Source organism: Neofelis nebulosa, chromosome 2 (genome assembly GCF_028018385.1).
Source record: "Neofelis nebulosa isolate mNeoNeb1 chromosome 2, mNeoNeb1.pri, whole genome shotgun sequence".
Lineage (NCBI taxonomy): Eukaryota > Metazoa > Chordata > Mammalia > Carnivora > Felidae > Neofelis > Neofelis nebulosa.
This window is the reverse complement of record NC_080783.1, coordinates 122,389,035-122,408,015: the sequence shown is the minus strand read 5'-3', so window position 1 is coordinate 122,408,015 and position 18,981 is coordinate 122,389,035. Positions and strand designations below refer to the sequence as shown.

General features: G+C 50.2%; 1 protein-coding gene and 1 long non-coding RNA gene across 4 annotated transcripts in view; one reads left to right on the top strand and one right to left on the bottom strand.

Annotated features, from left to right (window-relative positions):
- Positions 1-7,068: 7,068 nt before the first annotated feature.
- LOC131504112 (uncharacterized) lies at positions 7,069-11,339 on the top strand. 2 transcript variants are annotated; one of them, XR_009257782.1, is made up of 4 exons: positions 7,069-7,421; positions 9,967-10,069; positions 10,362-10,477; positions 11,274-11,339. It is a non-coding gene; the product is annotated as an uncharacterized LOC131504112 (long non-coding RNA). The 2 variants fall into 2 exon arrangements; XR_009257781.1 differs by lacking the exon at positions 11,274-11,339 and adding an exon at positions 10,844-10,995.
- Positions 7,423-18,981, bottom strand: part of CD58 (CD58 molecule) — a 41,195-nt gene continuing 29,636 nt past the window's right edge. Inside the window, exons 4-7 of one of the 2 annotated variants that reach the window (XM_058716085.1) lie at positions 14,641-14,724; positions 12,309-12,345; positions 10,995-11,084; positions 7,423-8,037 (exon numbers count right to left, since the gene is read on the bottom strand). In XM_058716085.1, the coding sequence (XP_058572068.1) occupies positions 11,024-11,084; positions 12,309-12,345; positions 14,641-14,724 (182 nt within the window). In that variant the 3' untranslated portion in view covers positions 7,423-8,037; positions 10,995-11,023. The remainder of the gene's footprint in view (positions 8,038-10,994; positions 11,085-12,308; positions 12,346-14,640; positions 14,725-18,981) is intronic. The other variant, XM_058716086.1, reaches the window with a different exon arrangement.

The following is an 18,981-nucleotide window of genomic DNA, read 5'->3' as shown; positions in this document are numbered from 1 at the left end:
GGTGACTCATAGGGATTACCATGAATAATTGGTAAGGGAATTGTGCATAAAATCATCCCACTTTTAAGAAGAAATACGCCACCCTTCCCCACCCTCTGCCCCCATTGTGTATGTGAGCCAACACCATGAACGTGGAGGAGACATGGCAGAGACCAGCCCCAGTGGCATCCTGGTTTGGAGGATGGACAGTCACGTGGTAAGAGGGGGGTGGGAGAAAGTGAGGGAGGACCCAATCCGAAGATAAAGGGAAAAAAAGGATTCCATCAAAAATTAAAACATGTAGGGGCGCCTGGGTGGCGCAGTCGGTTAAGCGTCCGACTTCAGCCAGGTCACGATCTCGCAGTCCGTGAGTTCGAGCCCCGCGTCAGGCTCTGGGCTGATGGCTCGGAGCCTGGAGCCTGTTTCCGATTCTGTGTCTCCCTCTCTCTCTGCCCCTCCCCCGTTCATGCTCTGTCTCTCTCTGTCCCAAAAATAAATAAAAAACGTTGAAAAAAAAATTTAAAAAAAAAAAAATTAAAACATGTAGTGCAATCACATTTGTCCGCTAATGTAAAGGTATGTGCGTGAGTACATGTAAGAAGAAATTTTAAATCTCATATACATATCTTAAACATTTCTGTTAACCCAAAACATACAGACGTCCATTCCTTCACCGCGAGTTTGACATAGAGTCAAGGTCTCTGCACTGCGGATATGTCTATTTCTTGGAGTTCTGCCCTACCCTGCCCTCGTACAGAAATCACACCCTGAATTCATTGTCTACAATTTCTAACGTCCGTTTCCGTAGAGCAGAGCGAGAACCTCAGACACTTGAAAACAAGCTGAGTAGAGGAGCTTTTTAGATACTATGCTCGGCCTCCAGGCTTCTCCGCTGTCTTGCTACATCCGGTTCAACAATAACCTCATTTTAGGATCTCTCCTCTATTAGGTCTCTCCAAACTGTCATCTTGGTTCTTACAGAATCAATAACTCTTTGTTTCACACCCACGTTTCCCCCATTTATGTGACGTCCGTTGGAGTACAGCTGGCACAGAACAGGCTTGGGGACAAACTCATCTCCCTGCAGGTGACATTCATGTCAACAGGTAGACGGTGTATGTGGCACCCCGGAAGCCACGAGCATCCTCTGGCCTGCTTCAGTGTGCCCCCTGGGAGGGAATGGCAACCAGCATTTCACGGAGAGAAAGCGCAGGGCCACGCAGCCTGGTGACTCAGTTACGAGAGGCAGAACTTCACCGAAAATTCTTACGCGCTGTGAACTGGTGAGGGCGAAGATGCCTTGGTGGGTCACATCCAGCTCTCTGATTATGTGACTCCAATTCTGTGATTGAAATAGCTAGGGTTTTGAGTGTGGGGGTCAGGATGACCCGGAGGATTGCGTCCTTTTTACCGTATGTTAGGTAGCATTCTGCTGAACCGGCAACGAGTCTGGGGGTAAGCGGCTTGGCTGGGGTGGCCAGCCTGGGTGCTTACAAAACTGTCCCGGGACAGGGGACCCAGCATCAGGACAGAACTCTGGCCCAGCTTTAAATATCCTAATTTTCTAGGTAACTTGGGACACATCATTTTATGTCACTACACCTGTTTCCTCATCTGCAAAATGGGGTGACCCTGGCTAACTCACAGTTTTTCTGAGACTCAGATGACTGTTCATAAAAGTACCACAACGAGAGGACCACCCAGCTTCTTTTCACGTGTGCACACCCTCTATAGTATTTTTAGCAACAGGAGGGAGTGAGGGGTTCTGTCCCTCCACAAGCTTTCTTGTGGAGCTTACTTACACTTGGAGCAGATCGAGAGGATCCGGGCCCACCTTCACCGGCTCACCGCAAGTGTCCCTGGGCAAGTCACTTCATCTCTCTGAGCCTCGGTTCTGTCACCTGGGAAATGGAGAACGGTGGTGGGGAAATTGCTTAGCAGTTATAGCGAGGATTAAACAGAGGTTGCGAGGCCAAAGGCATCTGGGACACAGGAGAGGCTCAGTAGAGGTGATTCTCGTGGACAAGATTCTTAGTCCACACTCTAAGATAGGACAGAAAGGTAATGCCCTCTAGTGTTCGTAACTGAGTTCTGACTCTGGGTTGTCATTTCTCTTCGTTGGTGGAACATTTAAACCCCAGCCCTTCTCAGGGAATGCCTCCCCCGTGGCACTGTGGACCGTGACTTCACGGTGTGAAGGACCTGGTGGGGGGGGGGGTGGTGGTGAAGGGTACTGACCCCTGACCGCACAGGTTGGGGCTGGCTGTCCTTTGCCCTGTCCATCTGTCCTGCGGCTCTCTATTGCTTCTGGGACATATTTAGAGCACACAGTTGTCTCCGTGGCTTGGGGCCCAGAGCCAGGAAACAAAGGGGTGCAAGACAATCGGAAAGCAGAGGCCCGTGGTGAAACAGAGTGACTGCGCATCTAAAGACATCCAAATTCAAAAAAGAAGAAGGTTTGAATTGGTTTTCTTTCTTCTCTTCCTGATACTTCTGCTTTCAGAAGATTCTCAGCTGGTCCGGGGCTGAGGGTGAGGCCAACGAGACCTTCAGCTAAGCTACGAAATTTAAGGGGACACCACAAGAACCCAGTAAGCAAGATAAATAATCTTTAATGCAAAATTTGTAAGAATCAAACTTGCAAAAACAATCTGAGATGAACAAAGCCTCAACACTTTAAATAAACATATGATCTAAAGTCCATTGGGAATTATCATCGCCTGGTCAGGAGAAATGTTTAAATGTGGCAATGTTCCCCGTTGAAAATAAGATAAGCAAAGAAGCAGATTTTGAAATTCCTGCTGAGTTTTTCATTAAAGCCAGGGAAGGACCATTCTAGTAAAACCCTATTTTAGGGTATAAACAGGCTATTTAAACTTAAAAGTACTATTGAGTTTGAATATACCTTCTTTTTTTTGTTTTTAGTTACTGTAATGTTCTAGAAAAATCTCCCTCGTTAGGAAAACATACAGACGTGTATACAGGGGCACGCATTTCTTTTTCTTTTGCTCATCTCCAGTATCGGTTGGCCAGGCGAGGCGTGCTGATCAAGCGGTTTCATGAGTCACCCCTAAACAGGCCTGTAAATGTCGTGGCTCCAACTGCTTTTGTCGGAAGGAGCGAGCGGTGAGGGGGTTTCAGGAGGCTCGCGAGAAGGGCACTATTAACTGGGGTGCTTTTCCTTGATTCCGAAATCAAGACGCAGAGGCCCTCCTGCTTTAATCAGTATTTTACTCCGTGGTTGAAAGACTCTTGAGAAATCTCGAAGAAGAAAAGGAGATCGAGAAGAGGAAAAGCCTGGGGAGAGAGGAAGGACACTTCTTCCCCAGACGTCAGACACTAACCCAGGCTGCCCAGGGAACCCACACATTTTTTCACTCTGCTCTCACTTCTCCCATCCCCGGCCCCTCCCCCTCTGGCCCTGTGGGCCCTGGTGGGGTGCTCTCTCTGCTCAGGCCGGAACACCACTCTGACAGTTGTGGGGGGGGGGCCCATAAAACGGAGGGTTTCAGAGGTCTTCCAGCCATACGTGGGACAGTGACTGTGTGCATCTGGCTCTCCCAGTAGAGCGTGGCGGTGAAGAGCCCTCTGGGGCTGCACTCCCGGAGCTGGAATCCTCATTCTCCCACTTGTGACCCACTGACCTTGGACACGCCCCTGTCACTTTCATCCTTCATGAATCAAGGGAAGCAACAGCACCCGCCTGTCCCTTGGGGTGGGCTGCAGGTGGAGTCAGAGGCTTGGGGGGAAGCACTGGGGATGCAGAGGTGGGCAGAGATGAGGCCGAGGGCCTTCACAGAGGGTGGAGGGCGGCGGGTCCCCTGGCTGTGCAGGAGGGCACCCCGGAAGGAGGAGCGGGGGAGGGAAGAGGAATGCAGGCAGCACATAGAGGACCCGGGGATGTGTGTGCTGGGCGGAGGGAGCATGGTTGGGGGTGGCAGGGAGGAGAACCACAGTGGGTGGGGACAACCTGTCTCAGGATCCCAAGGTGAACGCTGGTTCATGACGCTTTTTTAGACTCGCTGGCTAGTGTCTGAGGCCGGGTTGTTGCTCTTTGCTCTGATTTCCAAATAGAAAGTCGCTTTGTCCTCTGGTGACTCCCAGCCCTGAGTAGAGTGGGGGGAAATGGAGTCGGGGTCCTGAGGGAAGGGACATCGCCTGTGGAGTCTCCAGGGCTGAGGCAGCTGGCGGGGAAGGCCGGCTTCAGGGAAGGTGCCCCCCACCCTCTCTTTCCCAGGGGTGGCCCCTCCCGTAACTGCTTTGTTCGTTCGGTTATAAAGTTTTATTAGGACATAATTCACATACAACACAAGCCACTCATTGAAAGTGGATCATTTGATGGTTTTAGTCTATTCACAGTCGTGCAATTCCTACAATTTTAGAACCTTTTCATCACTCCAAAAAGAAACCTCGCGCTCATTAGCAACCACTCCCTTCCCCTGACCCAACATCCTCCTCCCAGCCCTAGGCAGCTCGTAATCTACTTTTTAGTTCTATACGTTTGCCTTTTCTGGACATTTTGTATCCATGAAATGATGGAGTATGTGGTTTCTTTCACTGAGCATGTTTTCAAGGCTCACTCATGTTGTAGCATGCATCAGACCCTCGTTCCTTGTTTTTAAAAGTTTTATTTTGTTTTGTGAGAGAGAGAGAACAAGCAGGGAAGGAGCAGAGAAAGAGATGGAGAGAATCCCAAGCAGGCTCTGCACAGAGCCCAATGCAGGGCTCGATCTCATGAACCGTGAGGTCACGCATGACGTGGGCTGAAACCAAGAGTGAGACCCTTGACTGACTGAGCCAGCCAGGCACCCCCCCTCATTATATTTTATACCAACTACTGTCCCATTGTACGGATGTCCCACATCCATCTTGTCGTTGGTTGACGGACATTTGAATTGTTTCCGCTACTCAGCTATTGTGAATAACGGTCTACGAACAAGTTTTTGCGTGGACATGTTTTCATTTTCTCCCGGCAATATACCAAGGAGTGCAACGGCTGGGTCATTTGGTTGTAATTCTTTAGTTCTTTGTATATACTTCCATTTGAGGACTTAGCATACTCACCAGAAGGGCTCATAGGTCTGTCACCGTGTGAACTCTCTTCATCTCGCACCCCCCCGTGGAGCCCAGCACCTACAAGGCACTAGGCGTGTGGGAGGTGCCCCACTGCGTCACATGCTGCTTACAAGCAGGGCAAGATGAGGCTGGAAAAATGCCCACTAGACACTACGGTGAAGGGGTCGCTGGTAACCTTGACAGGCGGTGGGGGTGACAGACTGACTGAAGTGCGTACAAGAAAGAGTAGGAAGAGAGAAGTCCGGAAAAGGAAGCACAGGACATTTCTTTGGAGAAAACCTTCCGTGGAAGAGAGCGGGGAAAACGAGACAAGAGCTAGCCAGGGAACTGAATAAAGAGGCTCTTGGGTTTTGGAAGATGCGAGAAACGACAGTGTGTTTGTGGGATGTAGCAGAAAGGTAAACACTGATGACGGGGGAGACAGGTGGACGAGGCGGGCGACGTCCTTAAGTAGCCCAGGTGGGGTCCCGGCCACAAGCGGTGTTACGGATGGAATGTTTTGTCCTAAAACCCGTATGTTGAGACCCTAACCCCAGCTGACTCTATCTGGAGACAGGACCTGCGAGGAGCTGACAGAAGTTAAATGAGGTCACGAAGGTGAGCTCCTGCTCGGATTGAGGATTAGACACCCCAGGATTCTTCTCCCAGCCACAAGAGGACACGGCGAGGAGGCAGCCACTGGCAAGCCAGGAAGAGAGCCCTCACCAGCCGCCAAACCGGCCCGCACCTTGATCTTGGACTTTCCAGCCTCCGGAACAGTGAGAAAATAAATTTCTGTTGTTGAAGCCACCCAGTCTTGGGTATTTGGTTGTTATGGCAGCCCCGGCAGACTGAGACGAGGGGGAGAGCCGAGGGGGGTTCACGCACAGTCCCAGGAGGGGAGGCAGGGCACATGGCCGCCAGCGCGGCCGGGTGTGTGGACGCGTGGTGGGAGCTGCTTCTGGACACTTCTTGTTTCGGTGACAGAGGAAGCAAAGCGAGCCGCTCAGCGTGGGGATACAGGGCTGCAGGTCTAGGAAGAGAGATGAGGAGATTGTGAGCGAGCCGACCAGGGCCACCAGTGAGGCCACGTGAGAGACACTGGGGACCTGCTGGGGGTCTGCGGTCCCTGCAATGACTACTCAGCCCAGTGCCGTATTTGCCTGCAGGGACGCTCAGCAGCTGTGGGGGCGGGGAGGGAGCCAGCAGAGGTGACTGCGCACGGTTGGGGATCTGGCCAGAGGAGGACAGGTTGGGAGGGGTGGGGGCGGTAAAAGAGTGACGGTAGCCGAGTCGCTGTCATGACGAACAGTGGAGATGGACACCCAGTACAGTGAGGGGAACGAGAAGCCGCAGCGGCCGTGTGCTGGTGGCAGGCAGTGGGGTCACCGGCTTGCAGCACCTGCGGGGCTGTGGGGTCCGTGGAGTGGGGCGCTCAGGGAGAGACGTGCAAGGCACAGAGCGGAGCAGGTGCACTTATAACGGGGACTGCGCGGGGCTGGGGACGTTGGTGCAGGAAGGTCAGGAGCAGGACCAGGGCAGGGGCTGCTGGGAAAGGAAGAGGGCAAGGCGCTTGGGGCCGACCACGCCAGGGCAGCGGATCTGGGGGGTTTTGAACGCAGTCAGATTCCGCAGGGAGGAGCCTTAGGAACGAGTGATCCGGACCCAGCACTACAATCTTCACAGGTTGAGGGGTAACAGAGAGAACTAGAAAAGGGGATGTCTGGTGGTGGGGATGTGCCGGAAAGTGTGTCGGAACTGGGGCAGGAGGCGTGGGCTGGAAGCAGACAGGAGCCAGGAGGACTCGGCCCCTCACTCTTGCCCCCTGAGGGGCCTCGAGAGGAGCAGCATCGAGGAGAGTCAGGTTTCCATGAGAACAGAAAGGTGCAGGGAACATCCACAGCAGGGAACACTAGGAATTGTGCTGATGGGATGGGGTCAGAAGGGGCTGAACAGAACACACAGAGACGGAGGTTCCGGGTGAAGAATGTTCTGGGAGTCCCAGGCTCCCCGCCGGGCCCGGAATAAAGGGTTTGACAAGATTAACCAGACACGCACCTGGAGAAGAAGCTTTGCCGCTCGGAGGTGCCTCCTTCTTATTGACAGTTGTGGGGGGGCCCGGACAGAGCTGTCCCATGGGGTGCCTTTCACACACTTTGCCTTGGGGTAAAGAAGCGTTATTTCCTCTTTCAGGCTGAAGACTCTCATGTGACCGGCGTTCCAGGGGCAGTGCGGGCTCCGGAGCTAGGGGCTGAGGACAGTGACACAGCCAGCTGGGGCCGTCCTCCGCCGTATTCAGAAGAGGCTGCTCTCCTGTACTTGCACAGGACCCTGCGGTTTCTAAGAGTTCTCTGCCGTTTCCCTGCCCGAGCGACAGCCAACACCAGGTACTGAGTGGGTCAGAGATCTTAAGGAGACAAGTGTCCCTGCAGACCACCGACCGCTTACGTATTTATTTACAGTATATACATCCCTGACATAAACTTTATAAAACATTGAGAGACCGTGGTCATACACAGTAGTGGAGCCAAAAACAGTAGCAAGGACAGGACAGCTACAGAGGCTGGTTGTTAGTTGTTGTTTCTTCAAAAAAAAAAAAACAAACCAAAAAACCCTTTTTTTTATTTTGGAGAGACAGAGAGAGAGAGAAAGAGAGAGGGCAAAGAGTAGGCGTGAGTGGGGAAGGGGCAGAAGGAGAGAGAGACTCCCAAGCAGGTTCCACACTCAGGATGGACCCAACACAGGGCTCAATCCCACGACCCTGGCATCATGCCTGAGCCGAAACCAAGAGTCAGAAGTTCAGTCGACTGAGCCCCCCCGCCCCCACCCCACCAAGTGTTCCCAAAAAAACCCTCTGCCAAAGGACCACTTCAGGTTAGGATTCCACAATTTCCTTGAAAATGATGTCAAACTTCAATGGTAAACCAGATGGCTTTTCGTTACTTAAATAACTTAGTTACTGTACACTTGGTTTAACCATCTTGAAGCACCAGTCAGCTGGAGCTATAGAAAAAAGAAAAGGTCTCATGTTAGTAACTTGTAAAATGCAGAGCGGGAGTCTTAGTTACCCTCCTATTCTAATGTGAGTAGCCCTTTTATAATAAGCCCATCAAAACCAAGGGCTCTAGGGAACAGAGATGGAGGGAGGCTGGTCTCGTACCCTCCTGGGATGGGAGCCGGAGGTCCACCTGAGGTACTACCTTCAGTGCAAAGCACTCCTCACCAGTTCCCTCTCCTCAAACCAACTCAGCCTGTGAAAGTGAATTGAAATGGAATTGAAATTTCCCCATAAGAAAGCTGAGACTGAAGAAGCCTTATTAAACTGTCACTCCCTCTAGCAGGTATTTGTATGAGTCCGCTGGGGATGGTTTTTCTTCCCTCCTCGGCTTCTCTTCCTGTTTAGTCATCTCTGTAGTGATGACAGACCGTCTTGGGTTAGCTCAGAGGAAATGAGCCCAAACGGAGAGCTGTGGCCCCCCTTGGGCACGCCCCTTCACACTGACATTCCAGTTCTTGCCTTTTGCCCGCCTCAGCCCGTACCTCACTAGGCCAGACCAGGTCCGACAGGCTCAGCCCAGACCAGACCAGAGTTCCCCAAATATCTGTACTCCACTGGTAACAAGAGATCATAAAAAAAAAAAAAAAAATCAGGTCGCAGGGAGTAGGGAAAGGGGAGCAAAATACGAGTTTTCCTTACTAAGAATCTAACAGACTATGAAATACAGGTGTTGTGAGTTTCTGAGGGGGACAGAGAGTGAGGTGCTTCTCAAGCTTGTCCCAGCAGGCACAGGCTCCTTAGGGCAGCACCACGCAGGGCCAGGGGCCCGCTGCTCCCTGGCCTCTCCCCCGGGGGCCCTTCTCACCCGCGCCCACGCCTGTTGTATCTACTGCCGAAGAATCAGGCCTGCCTCTCCAGCTCACCTTCAGGCCGAGGCATCGCCCGCAACTCTTTCTTCCCCGAGAAACGGGACTCTCTGTTCCCTTTCTAGCTTGACTCTGTGATCTGTTTTCCAGGCATTTACCCAAAAATGGAGTCTAGCGGCACTCCCAGAAATTGTTAAATCGAACTGCCTGGGGAAGAAGTGTCATATTATGCCCCTCAGATATCTGAAACCTACCTGGGTGATGTTTTCTGATTGGGTCTAGCTCTTTCCAATGCTGTCCTCATGGACATGTGAGAATTTGGCATTTGTGCCTGGTTATGCTTGTCCCCTCCCCCACTCCTCTTCCGATCCCTGCTCCTCCACCATATAGATAACTCTTCAGTGAGTTTAGGGACCCCCCCCCCTTGCAGCCACAGTGGGCTCTTTAAACTTAAAAATTATTATTAAGTAGGTAGGAAACACACAAAGTACAAAGTTTGGATAGTAAGCAGAAGTACACTGATGAGTCTGAGCTCCCACTCCGAGCCCCTACGCGACCCGCGGGTTTCTCTGCAGATGTCAGTTTTACCATCCTAGGCTTATTATTCCAAAGCACGGCTCTTCGTGCTTTTCAAAACTCTCCTGCTCAAGAACCTACAATGGCTCCCACTTCCCATACCACTCTATCATAATGCCCCAGACTTCCCTGTTTTGCATTTCTTCAGCTTGATGCTAAGCAGGGCAATCTCTCCATCAAATAAACCACGAGGGTCGAGCTCCCCTCCATGTCTTTGCCTCCGCTGCTTCTCCGGGCTGGAATGCCTTTTCCACCACACTCTGGCTTGAAGATCTAACTCGCGTCCTGCTCCCCTCAGTCTTCATGATTATTCTGGCTTCTTCACCTCCCCTTGGCTGATTGCCCAGCCCTGACCATCCACATCACACATTCTGGCCCAGTACCCCGTGCCCAAGCCCTTCTGCGTATATGCTCGTTCATGCTCTCCCATGTGGCCGCAAGCTTCTCGGAGGTGGGAGCCCTAACATACACCTTCTCTGAATCCCACGCAAGGTCTAGCCTCACTGGATACATGATCTCCAGCCATCAGCTAACATAGAGCCTGACCTTGCTCGAGTGATCTCCGTGCAAGTTTGCTGAATGAATAAAGGAGCAGGTAAAGGCATGAGTTCTGGGTCACTCCATCACCTCTTCCAGGGGCCCTGGCCAAAAGCCCTCCCTGAACCACATTCCCAGTCACTGTTCTCGTGGCCACACCTCCGCCATAACTAGCTGGGTCTCAGCAGAGGCCCACCCAGACTCTCGCCCTCCCCTGGCACTTCTGCTTACTGCTGCCAATCTGAGATACCCATCTCGCACCATAACCCCTTGCCCTCCTCCCCCACCCCCGTGTCCCTGCTGGCACGCCTGCTCCTCACCTCATCTATTATTGCTCAACCCCTCTCCAGGCCTCTCCGCATGGCCTCCTGGCCCATCAACCCCTCACAGCCTCACTGCCCCTGCCCAGCCTGAGCCCGCAGCTTACAGAGCTGCCCCAGGCCTCATGCCACAGCTGGCTTCCCTGGTAAGCTGGGCATGCCCCGCCCGACAGCTGGGAGGGAAGGAAACTCCAGAGCCCGAGGGCCCTAATGCACGCAGGTGCCCACAGCCGCACAGTGGTCCTCCCCCAAATCCCACCCCAACCGCTGACCCAGTGGCTTTCTTCAAAGTCATCAACTCACTTAACAAAGCCCAAGGTCTCAGCCACCTGTCCTCCCACTTGGCCTCTCCTCACCTTTCATATGCAGCCTGCTCCCCGAGGATCTCTGGCAGGGCCCACCCTGGCTCTCCCTCCCCACCCCCCCCCCCCCGACTTGTTTCCCCCACCCCCGCTCCTCTGCCTCTACCCGCCACCCATGGGCCTTGAGTTTGTCTTTCTTGCTGACCTCAGACATCAGGGCATCAGTCACCGTCCTGATGAAGACGCGCCCCAATCTGTGCCTCCAGCCCCGGCCCCTGCAGCTACTTCCGCAGTTACGTGCCAGGCCTTGCTACCCAAGGTGCCCACACCCCAAATTCAGCCAGCCACAGCGCAGACTCACCCAAACAAGAGCCCTGTTTTGTTCCTCTGCTACGGGGTGGTGTGCAACCGGCTCCTGGGGTCAGAATTCCTGTCATTTATGGCTTCTTTCCTGAACGACAATAAAATTCATAACCATGATGGCATGGTGACATTTACTAACTACCATTTGGAGCCAGTCACTTGTTCTAAGAATTTTATTTGTATTGACTTGTGTGTATATGTTGTTATTTCTATGCTATTATCACCTACACTCTTACTCTGACTTCTCTATCTTTGTTATGCCCATTTTCCACACGAGACAACTGAGGCACAGAGAGTTTGAGTGACCTGTCTGAGGCCCATGACAGGTGAGCTGGAAGGGAAGGGAACCCCCGGGGGGGGCCTACACTCCCCGTGGAAACGTCCATGGATACGACCTCCGCACTTCCTCCCACACCCAGCCCTCCACACGTATCTCCACCACGACCACCTTGGTTCAGGCCCTCTCCGCTCAGCTGGACTGTTTCGTTACCCACTGACCAGTGTCCCCATCTCCAGCCTCGTGTCTGTTAACGCACCCTCGGCCGTGCCAGCAGAGGGCTGTGCCCAAAGCGTAGCTCTGCTCAGAAATCCTCAGTGGTTTCCCGGAAACAAATGTGACAAACTCTCGGCCACTCTCTCTCAGTATCTTGGCTTGGCCCCACCTGCCGGTCTAGCCCCATCTTCCTCTATCCATGGACATGTGCTGCCCCTATCCCACCCTTTATGGCCCTGAGCGTTGACTCTTCCATTGCCCCCTAAAGCCCAGCTCCTGGGCCCCTCTCCCTGAGCGCCAGGGGCCTGGCAGGGGACAGAGGCCCTTCTGGAGCCTCCTTGTGGCGATTCAGGCAACACTGCTGCTGTTACCTAAGTCTGGGTCCCATCCTTTGTTCATGATGCAGGCCCGGCCCTGACCCTGGCTCCCAAAGTGAACCCCATCCTCAGTCTAAGTCTCCTGGGATGGGAGGAGGAGGCTAACAGTATACCCCTTGGAGTCTGAAGACCCAGATTTGGATCCCAGCTCGACCGCTTGGTGATAGGACCTGCCTTCCCACCGTCACTGCCTCTAAGCAGGTGGTAACGATAGCCCCGTGCGAGGCCCACTGAGAGGGCATGAGGGGGAGGCAGGTGGAAAGCGCCTAGTCCGGTGGTGCTTAAGGAACTGTGGTTAATGTCCCTGCTGATGCTAGCGTTCAAGACGAGTGACAGCACACAGCACGTGGTTCCCAAGCAAAAGGCACTCTATATCAGGGCTGTTCCAGTTCAGGCACACAATACACAATTCCCGCCCCCGCACAGTCTACAGGGTACTTACTCGGTTCTGTCTCTTTCTCCACCACGTTTCAGAAAATCTACAAATGAAGAAATTTCCATCTCAGTTACAAAACTGAAAAGACAAGCTGAAATCTGCAGTTACGACCGGAATCTGGAAAACTAAACCACAGCCCTGTCGAGCTGCTCTCCTAAATGCTTACCTCGAACTAACTACAGAGGTCATCCAGAGAGTTGTTCCGAAATTGGTCATCAGACGATAGAAAAACAAACTCCCAAACTGTCAACAAAATGAGTATCTCTACAGCGGCTCACGCACAAGGCTACAGAGGAAAGGGAGACCAGAATGGTGTGGGCCAGCACCGCCCAGGGATATGTGAGCCACACAAGTCATCTAAACACTTCAGTAGCCGCATTACAAAGTAAAAAGAACTGGGTAAAATTAGTTTTCAAAGCGTATCTTACTGAGTAGCTCAACACATGAAAAATATTATCGTTTTCGCGTGTAACCAACACAAACATTACTAATGAGCTGTTTTACATTCCTTTTTCAATACGAAGTCTTGTAAATCCAGGGTGTGTTCTATATTTACAGCACATCTCGCTTTGGACTGCCACGTTTTAAGGGTTCAACAGCCGCATGTGGCTCATGGCTACCATTTTGGACAGCACAGCTTCGGACATTAAGATGCGGCTTCCAGGGGCGCCTGGGTGGCGCAGTCGGTTAAGCGTCCGACTTCAGCCAGGTCACGATCTCATGGTCCGTGAGTTCGAGCCCCGCGTCGGGCTCTGGGCTGATGGCTCGGAGCCTGGAGCCTGTTTCCGATTCTGTGTCTCCCTCTCTCTCTGCCCCTCCCCCGTTCATGCTCTGTCTCTCTCTGTCCCAAAAATAAATTAAAAAATGTTGAGAAAAAAAAAAAAAAAAAAAAATTTAAAGATGCGGCTTCCACACACATGCATATCCATAAAAGGCATCCTCCTTCCATAAAAGGAATGAGCCCTCATCTGGAGCCATGCCAGTGGCCCAGCAGCAGAGTTCACAGGCTTGACTGAACTTGTCATGGGGTTTGTCACCTACAACCCACCCCCGGAGCTGCTTACGTTCACACGGCCCCCTGAGAAGGCTCCACGCCAAATGCCCCACCCTTTCCAATGTATGGCTTCAGGGTGGTGAAGCCAGCTGAAGTATTTTTTCAAGACAGTTTTTTTTTTCAGGTTATTCAGTGCTATTGGCACTGACCGTGGGAGTCAGTCTCTCTCCACTGAATGAATTTTTTTTTTTTTTTTTTTTTTTTTTTTAAGTTAAATCAACCAACTGCTTTGGGATTATATGGGCACTTAGTACCATCTTTCGCTGGTTCAGGAATTCTGGTGACAGACCCACCACAACTCTCAGTGGAAACTGATTTTAGTTTCTGGGGGACCAATCTGTGAAAGGGACGTTAGCAACAGTGCTGCTATTGGGGATTAAAAATAACCTTCTTAAGAGCACACTGGAGCTCCCCAGGTATTTTACTCATTGGTGACAAAGCCTCAAAACTTTCTTGAGCTGATTTTTATCTCTTATTTAGAGGAGAATCTACTGACTAGTAATCTGTTACCTAGGGATCTTCGTGGTATTTGCGGCCTGTAACATGGAAACAGTATCCCTGGGAAATCATACTCTAATGGCAATACACAATAATAGTATAGGTCAGCACTGACTGATGGAACTTACTGTAATGATGGAATTCTCTACCTGGCCTGATTACGGTAGCCACTAGCTCTGCGTAGATACCGAGCCCTTAACGTGTGGATAGTGCAAATGAAGAAAGGCATTTAAATTAAATGTAATTAATGAAATTTGATATTTAAACCACTACGTGTGGCTAACGCCTGCTGCACTGAACAGTGCAAGTCTAGGGAACCCGACACCTAAGCTGACAAACCTGGTCCGTGACATGAATGTGAAATGGCATGGATCCCACATGCCATCCCCTGGCTGAAAGCTTCCTCCTTAGCACTCCCCGAGGGAGTCGCAAATCAGTCTTGCAAATAGCCTTTCTGGCAAAGGCTGATATGGCAGGTGTCGGGGCTTCAAGAACACCTACTCTTCACATTTACAACCTGGTCCGTGCCCTCTGGGACTTGAGGAAGGAAGGGTTTCTGGTCACCAGGAAAGAACAGGATGTGAACAGGTCACCAGTTCTCCAGAGCATATAGTCTGCCTTCTAGGTTGGCCCACAATCTCTAGGGAGACTAAGGAAGGCTCAGGAAGCCTGACTCGGGCTCGATTTCACAAACAGGGAGATCACGACCTGAGCCAAAATCAAGATGTTTAACTGACTGAGACACCCAGGTGCCTAACACTTTTTTTTAAGAGAAGGTATACATACCTCTTCTATACAGCAATACAAACATTGCCAGTATCACCACAAATAACACTGCTGCTATAATCACAAAACTGTGCCTTGAATTATCTGTAAAAAAAGAAATATAATTAGTTGGACTGATGAAAACAGAGATACAGTTGATTCTCCTTATTTGCAGATTCCATAGCAGCAACCTACCTACTTGCTAAAATGTATCTGCAGTCCCCAAATCAATACTCACGGCACGTTCACGGTCCCTGGAGCAGCAGAATGGTGAAAAATCGGGTTTCCAGGCGCGCGCCTCCCCGGCTGAGGCCGAACAAGGCCGCGCTCTGCCTTCTTGTTTCCTCTCTCCTACTGTAAACAAGTGTCCTACTCCTGGTCTGTTCAGTGCCATTCTTTTCACATTTTTGTGGGGTTTTTTTTTGTTTTGTTTTGGCTATCTTACTGTCTAAAATGGCCCTGAACATAATGCTGAAGTGCTACCAGAAGGCTGGGATGTGCCTTCCAGAGAAAATGTGTGTGTTAGATAAGCTTCATTTAGGCCTAAGTCATAGTGCTGCTGGCCGTGAGTCCAAAGTTAATGAGTCAACAATATATATTAAACCAGGGGTCTTTAAATAGAAACACACACAAAACAAGACTATTTGTTGATTTCTTGCAAAAATGTGTCACCAGAAGCTTGCAGGAAACCTACCCCTGCATTTCCCAGAAGCAACATTCAGCATTCACTAATTCCATATTCACAGTGACTTTATAAAACAGAACTACCGGAAATAAAGAGACTCGACTGCGTTTCTAAATAAACTTACACGCACAAAGCTGACACACTGCAGGCCCAGTGTTATTTATTAAAAGATGCAAACGATGCACCAGAAGTTGTGTTTTCGGCCACCCCACATTGCCTATGGAAGCTGAACTCAGCATTATACGTTTGGCAAGGCAATTTGGCTGTAGTGCCTCACGGGCCTTAAGTAAAAATGTTCATCATAAAGCAGCCAGACACTTTACTCAGTGACACGCCCACGGTCTCCCTGAACCATTACAATATTGAGAGAGTACTCAGTATTAACCTTTTGGTGCCTCAGTTTCCTCGAGGGGTGACGGTAAAGGGATTGAGGAGTATGCCTATCTCATAGGGCAGTTGTGAGCACTATTAGCTATTAGCTATTATCGTCAACCCATTGAGTAGATGTTACCGGTATCTCTACTAACATCCTTTGACCCCGCCATTCCATTTCTAAGATGCTAACCTACAGAAACCATCAGTGATGTGCCCCTCCTCTCCCTCCAAAAAAGGCACAAAGATATTTACCGCAGCTTTCCTTATAGTATCAAAAAGCAAAAACAACCCAAGTGTCCTCAACTGAACAGTATGGTGTTTACAAGGCGGACCCTATCCAGCTACTAAAAATCAAAAGGCAGAATATTTAAGGATACGACAAAATGATGACAAAGCACTGCGAAGGGAAGGTTGGGGTCGCTGACAGCACCCACAAATGGTAAGGGAGCAGGGAGTGGAGGGAGAAAGCGAGTGAATACAGAGACGGAGAACGCGAGCCCACACCCTTTCCTCATAGTAGGAACACAGATGGGTTACCACAAACAGGAAGTCACTTATTGGTTTGACTTGAGAGGCCCCCCGGCCAGAAACTGTTACCCCCCAGTTACCCCACATATTCATTCTCCCCTCTTTAGTAACAGAATTCAGATTTTCAGCTGGCCATACTATCACTCAACTAAAAGATTAATTTCTAGCTGCAAGAAAGCAGCCAGGTTTGACCCCGTGACTAAGTGTTGGCCAATGAGATATAGGAAGGGCTGTGTGGTATTTTTCCCAAGCCTCGACTCCTTTCTGGATCTTCCTGCCTGAAATAGTGGGGAAGGCGGAAGGAGCTGGGCTGTTCCTGGGTCTCTGACAACTTCATCAAGCAGCAATATGCCCAGGGCTGCCTATCTTGGATTTTTGTTTTTTTTTTTTTTTTAATTTTTTTTTTTTCAATGTTTTTTATTTATTTTTTGGGACAGAGAGAGACAGAGCATGAACGGGGGAGGGGCAGAGAGAGAGGGAGACACAGAATGGGAAACAGGCTCCAGGCTCCGAGCCATCAGCCCAGAGCCTGACGCGGGGCTCGAACTCACGGACCGCGAGATCGTGACCTGGCTGAAGTCGGACGCTTAACCGACTGCGCCACCCAGGCGCCCCGGATTTTTGTTTTTTAATGTAAAAGAAGTCATCTATATTTTTAAGCCACTTGATACTTAAAAAAAAATTTTTTTTTGAACAGCTAAATATAAGGCTACTTGACCCAGTCCCTTCCAAAAACCTTTCTCCCATGGATGATGCCAGATCCTGCCACCACTCCAGGACAGCAGATACTCAGGGCAGACGACAATGACAGTAATACAAGTTCTTAATTCTGCTCATCCTTTGTGACCTGTCCGCTGCACGGACAGATGCTAAAGCCCTCTTCACCTGGCTCCTGGGATGCCACAATTCCTGGCTCCCTGGTGGTCCTTTTTAGTCTCCTTTGCTGGACCCTCTTCCTCTCAACAGCCTCTAAATGCCAGAGTCCCTGAGACTCGGTCCTAGTCCAGTGCTCTGTCATATCTGCTCAGTAGGTGATCTCATCTGGTCCCATGGCTTTAAATGCCAACTATGCACTGATTATGCCCGAACGTATTTCTCCAATGCTAACTATTCACCAGAAACCTAGACTCACAAGTCGAAGCGCCTTATCTGACGCCTCCATTTGAAATCTAACAGGCACCTGAAACATGTCCCAAACCAAACTTATTTCCTCCCTACACCTGCTGTTCCACTCTCCAGTCTCAGTAAATGGCACCACTGCTCCTCCAGGGGCTTGAGCTAGAAAGCTAGGAGTCATCTGCACATTTCTTATTAGAGAACCTTCTCCCCCACTCAAACCATTAGGAATTCCTTGTGGCTATATTTTCAAAATGTACCCTAACCTGAACCACTTCTCCCAATGTCTGCCACTATCACGGTCTTCTGAGACACCGTGTCCTCTGGCTGAGGCCCAGAATTTCTAAATTAGCTGCATATTCCCCAAGGAGGACATGAGATGCCCAGTGAGGTGCAAAAAAGCAAAAACATCTACTTATATTTACTACTTATAGCAGTCTTTACATTTTTCTGATTTTGTCTCTGTTTCAAAATGATATAGGTTATAGCCATTGTGGTAGAAGCATCGATCGGTTCCCAACACCCATCTCCCCATTTTCTTTTGGTAATAGAGCCCTTGTGTTTTAAATGGGTTCATGGCCACCAGCTAAGGAGGACCTTTCCTAGCCTCCCCCAGCAGCTGTGGCTGTGAACTCTGTCTGGCCAAGCGGGTGGCACTGGAAGTGATGCATGCCACACTGGGTGGGTCTTTAGAAGGAAGGACGGAGGGGCGTGTGGGTGGCTCAGTTGGCTGAGCGCCTGACTTTGGCTCAGGTCATGATCTCGAGGTTCTCGAGTTCGAGCCCTGCATCGGGCTCGCTGCTGTCAGCTTGTCAGCACAGAGCTCACTTCGGATCCTCTGTCCCCCTCTCTCTACCCCTCCCCCACGTGTGCTCTCCCAAAAACAAATAAGTATTTTTAAAAATAAATAAAGGGAAGGACTGGGCTCTATCCTTCTCCATTCCCACTCACTGCGACGCAGGTAGAGACCCTGTTTGACTCCAGAGAGCACAATTTTTAAGTCATAAACATTTTAGTATATATTTCCAAAAGATACGGATTATTTGTAAAACATAACCATGTCTTTATCGTACCTAAAAAAATAATTAAGCACTTAATATAATCAAATATGCAGTCACCACTTAAATCTCCCATTTTTTTTCACTTTCTTCTGTTTGAATCAGAATCAAACAAGGTGCATATATTGTAATTAATTATAGGCTTTTTAAATGTCGTTAATCTCTAAGCTCCCCATCACCCCTGTTTTTCTTCCCCTTATAATTTACTTATTTTTTTAAAATTCTTTTTAATGTTTGTTTTTGAGACAGAGCATGAGCAGGGGAGGGGCAGAGACAGAGAGGGAAACACAGAATCTAAAGCAGGCTCTAGGCTCTGAGCTGTCAGCACACAGCCTGACGCGGGTCTTGAACCCACGAACCTTGAGATCATGGCCTGAGCCGAAGTCAGACACTTAAATGACTGAGCCACCCAGGTGCCCCTATAATTTACTTATTGAAGAAACCTCATCCCTGGTCCTATAGACCCCCCATAGTCTGTACTATCATTCCACATGGTATGGTTTTTGCCAGCCAATCCCTGTTAAGGGGTCAAATATTTTTCTTAATTTGACTTATTTTAAGACACAGAATCAGGATGATGTCATGGGAAGAAAACGAAAC